The 4,113-nt window shown below is 49.2% G+C and overlaps 1 protein-coding gene across 1 annotated transcript; it reads left to right on the plus strand.

The window, feature by feature from the left end:
- Nucleotides 1–446: 446 nt before the first annotated feature.
- LOC110288052 (kallikrein 1-related peptidase b21) lies at nt 447–3,475 on the plus strand (the record flags this gene model as incomplete). Its single annotated transcript, XM_021154506.1, has 5 exons — nt 447–486; nt 1,172–1,333; nt 2,381–2,667; nt 2,764–2,900; nt 3,271–3,475. Coding segments are annotated over 5 exons (794 nt in total), but the record flags the coding sequence as incomplete, so codon positions are not given.
- Between the last annotated feature and the right edge of the window lie 638 nt (nt 3,476–4,113).

Genomic DNA, 4,113 nt, shown 5'->3' on the forward strand with positions numbered 1-4,113 from the left:
TTTCCCTGGTTTCTGGATGGTTCAGCTCAGGTCCTAATGCTTGCATGANCAATCGAGTAGCAACCAAGCCATCTCCAGCTGAGGTCTTGGGAATAAGTTCTGAGTTAGTGTTTCATGATGTAGCCCAGGCTTGTCCTCAGTCCATGGCAATCCCTCTGCCTCAGCCAGCTGGGTACTGAGGTTACAGTGCAGCTATGCATGGCTTGCCAAGATTTCCTCTGTTCCCAAATGCTGTGCCTTGGCCTGCTCTTCCCCCTCATGCCTCACTCCCTGAGCTGCAGGCTCCTGTCCTATCTCATCAGAGCCCCAATGCAAAGCTCTAGTTCCCACTCTGTGCATCACACCCCTGAGACCCCAATGCCTAACCCATATACCTCACATAATTGGATCCTCCTCTCTGCCTCCCAGTGGCCTGATTTGATCTAACTGTTTTTATTTCGGTCCAGAGGTTTTGATTCCTTTTCCACTCCTGTCTTTGGGCTGCCTCCAAGAGAACCCTGACCCTATCCAATACCCAGATCACTTGCCCACCTGCACAGGAGCAGAGCCTTTTCCTCACAGACCCCCAGAATTTCCTTCTATCACTGCTTGTCCCAACTCAAAATCCTTTCTTAGGGAGCCCCACACCTCTTAGATGTCATCTCCACCACAGACCCTAACAGGAGCCCATGCCCTAGTCTTGACCCTGCTTCTTTTACCTGGAAATTCATCAATCTATCCATCCCAGCAGCCACCTCATGCCCAATCCAAGAAACCCCAAACCAACCCCCAAGCTCCCTTTCCTGGTTTCATTTATTCATTCAAATCCAATTTCTGAGGCCTCACCTTTCAAGAATTCCCAAAACCCAGCCAAGGCTGTGACTTCTTCTCAAGCCTTGAAGATTCTAAATTCCATACCAGAGAATTTCATTCTCATTGAACTAAAATTGAAGCTTACCTGCCATCCCTTAACCTAAAACTCTAAACTGGCCTGACATTATACCCAATTCCTGATTCAAGAGTTCTTTCTATATCCACAGCATAGATCTCCCTATCCAGGACCAGCCATATATTGATCCCTTCCCTAGATCCCCTGGCCATTTCCCCTGATCCCAGCAGTACTTAACTGTGTCCATCAAGGGTTGACCTCCCTGCATGTGCAAACTCTCCCCTCCCCCATTGCTCCTGTTGCAGATGCTGCACCTCCTGTCCAGTCTCGAATAGTTGGAGGATTTAAATGTGAAAAGAATTCCCAACCCTGGCATGTGGCTGTTTTCCGCTACAACAAATATATATGCGGGGGAGTCCTGTTGGACCCCAACTGGGTTCTCACAGCTGCCCACTGCTATGGCAAGTGAGTAAGGGTGGAGACATGAAAGCAGGGTGGCAGCCAGAGATCATGACTCCAGGACAGATTGGATTACTGAAGACCAGGTGGGTGGGACTGGCAGAAAGTCTATCCATGACCTCCTGGGTCTCTCTTTACTCCACCCTCCAGGTTTGCATTCAGAGTCCTATTTCTTTCTTTTCTGTCTTTTTATCTCTCTGTCTCCTGTCTATATTCAAGTCTGAGTGTCTCCGTGGCCATCTGTCACTGTGTGTCTCTGCCTTGAGACACTAGGCACACCTTTCTGGTTCTGGGTCTCATGTGTTCTCTTATATCACTACAGACCATAATGTGGACAAGACCTAAAGGGCCCCTGAGGATAGAGAGTGCTGTCCCTGAGGATAGACTGTGAGAGAAGTCCTCACTCTCCTCAGAGCAGCTCTGCCTTTAGGACCTTCTGTCCACTCTAGGACACACAGAGAAGGGCTGGTCAGAACTGGAGCTGGGTGAGGTAACTGAGTACAGAGAGAGCTGGATGCTGGGGAGAGAGGGGAGAGCTCAGACCTTGGGCTGCAGGCCAGGCCTTACCTGCTGGGGAAGTTCAGCCCTGTCCTAGCTGCACCTAAGCAGCTCTCAAGCCTACCCCTCTTCCCTGCCCCTTCTTCCTTTGTCTTCTGTTCCCTTCTCTGTCTCTTTCTGCCTCTCTGACTCCTTATGTATGCATGTATGTATATATGTATGTATGTATGTATGTATGTATGTATGTATATGCCTTTCTGTCTCTCTGTTTCTCTCTCTCTCTGTCTCTCTCTCTCTCTCTCTCTGTGTGTGTGTCTGTGTGTGTGTGTGTGTCTGTGTGTGTGTGTATCTGTGCGTGTGTGTGTGTCTGTGTGTGTGTGTCTGTGCGTGCGTGTATGTGTGTGTGTGGTGTTTGTGTGTGTATATCTTTCTGTCTCTGTGTGTTTCTGTCCCTGACTCTCTCTTCCTTCCTCCCTTCCTCCTGCCCCTCTTCTGACTGACTAATCACCCTGATACTCCCCTCTCACACCCTGCATCTCCTTCCATTGTCACCAGCCAGTATAATGTTTGGCTGGGCAAAAACAAGCTTTTCCAACGTGAATCCTCTGCTCAGCACCGTTATGTCAACAAAAGCTTCCCTCACCCTGACTACAACATGAGCCTCCTGAATGACCACATCCCACATCCTAAGGATGACTACAGCAATGACCTGATGCTACTACATCTCAGCAAGCCTGCTGACATCACAGATGCTGTGAAGCCCATTGCCCTGCCCACTGAAGAGCCCAAGCTGGGGAGCACATGCCTAGCCTCAGGCTGGGGCAGCATTACACCAACAAAATGTGAGTCTGGTCCAAGAAACATAGCTGGGTGTAGGGGAGGTGCAGAGGGGTCTGTACTGGGCCCTGCTCATCACCCACTTTCCCCGTCATCCACAGGGCAAATCCCAGAGGATCTTCAGTGTGTGTTCATCAAGCCCCTGCCTAATGAGAACTGTGCCAAAGCCTACATACATAAAGTCACAGATGCCATGCTGTGTGCAGGAGAGATGGGTGGAGGCAAAGACACTTGTGCGGTAAGACAGACCCTCTCTGCAATGAGGTGAAGGACTGAGAGAAATGAGGTTCTGGATTCCCACTTCAACACCCTGACTAGGCAGGCTCTTTTTATCCTTCCCTGTGGAAGGCATGTGCCCTGGGAGGGGAGGATCCTGTAGCTGGTACTATTTCTCCTCTGTGACTTTGCTTAGGAGATGGTCCTGTGAGGCCCTCACCACAACCCAATGTCCTCGCAAGATCTGGGCTCCCAAAAGCTGGATTCCCTCACTTACTGACCAGAGCTGCCTCTTAGAGTCCCTGTGTTCCTCCCTGGGAGTCAATTCCAGGTTGTCATGTAGAACCCAACTGCCAGGCCCTGCCTTACTGCTGTCCCTGTCCTTTTATCAGGGTGACTCAGGAGGCCCACTGATCTGTGATGGTGATCTCCACGGTATCACATCATGGGGCTCTATCCCATGTGGTAAACCCAATGCACCAGCCATCTACACCAAACTTATTAAGTTTACCTCCTGGATAAAAGACACTATGGCAAAAAACCCCTCAGTGTCACTTTAACTGCTGTTCTCAATAAAATGCACCATGCAACAAATGAGTTTAAGGTCTGACATTCTCTGTCCTATTGGAGTGCAGGACCAAAACAAGGATCCCTCAGCTAAGGTCTGAACTTCTAAAGTAGATCATCAAGGGACAGATGTACATGTACTGTTGGCTAAGGAGATGGGGTTGAGACAAATGCAGACAAAAGGCTCAGACCAACTCAGGAATGCTCATAAATCTCCTATGGCAAGAAAAATGTTCAGATCACAGGAAAAGATTAATGACATCAGAATGATTGACTCCAGCTAGGCCTGACCCTATACTGGAAGAAGAAGAGATGATAAACAGTCAGACACTGAGAATTCAGACTGCCAAACTGGATTTTTTGAGCTGGGCTGCGATTTTATGTTAATGAAGCCTTGACTCAATGGAGAAGAGTCTGTCCACAGAAGGGCAGGGACTGCCCCCAAAGGCTAGACTATAGTGTCTCAACCAGGGGACACTGGATGGGATTTCTTTGGTAGGACTGGACCAAAGGTGAACAGTGACTTAGAACCATGTCCTGTGGGACAGAGAGTCACCCATCTTGGGAAAAAAGGCCACACTGCTGCTGCTGCTGCACAGGACCACAAAACACTCTGTTTAGAGGGACAAGTTACAGCTAAGAGTATCTAAGAACTTCGGGAGAAGGGT

This window comes from Mus caroli, unplaced genomic scaffold, assembly GCF_900094665.2.
Source record: "Mus caroli unplaced genomic scaffold, CAROLI_EIJ_v1.1 scaffold_5248_U1_1, whole genome shotgun sequence".
Classification (NCBI taxonomy): Eukaryota; Metazoa; Chordata; class Mammalia; order Rodentia; family Muridae; genus Mus; species Mus caroli.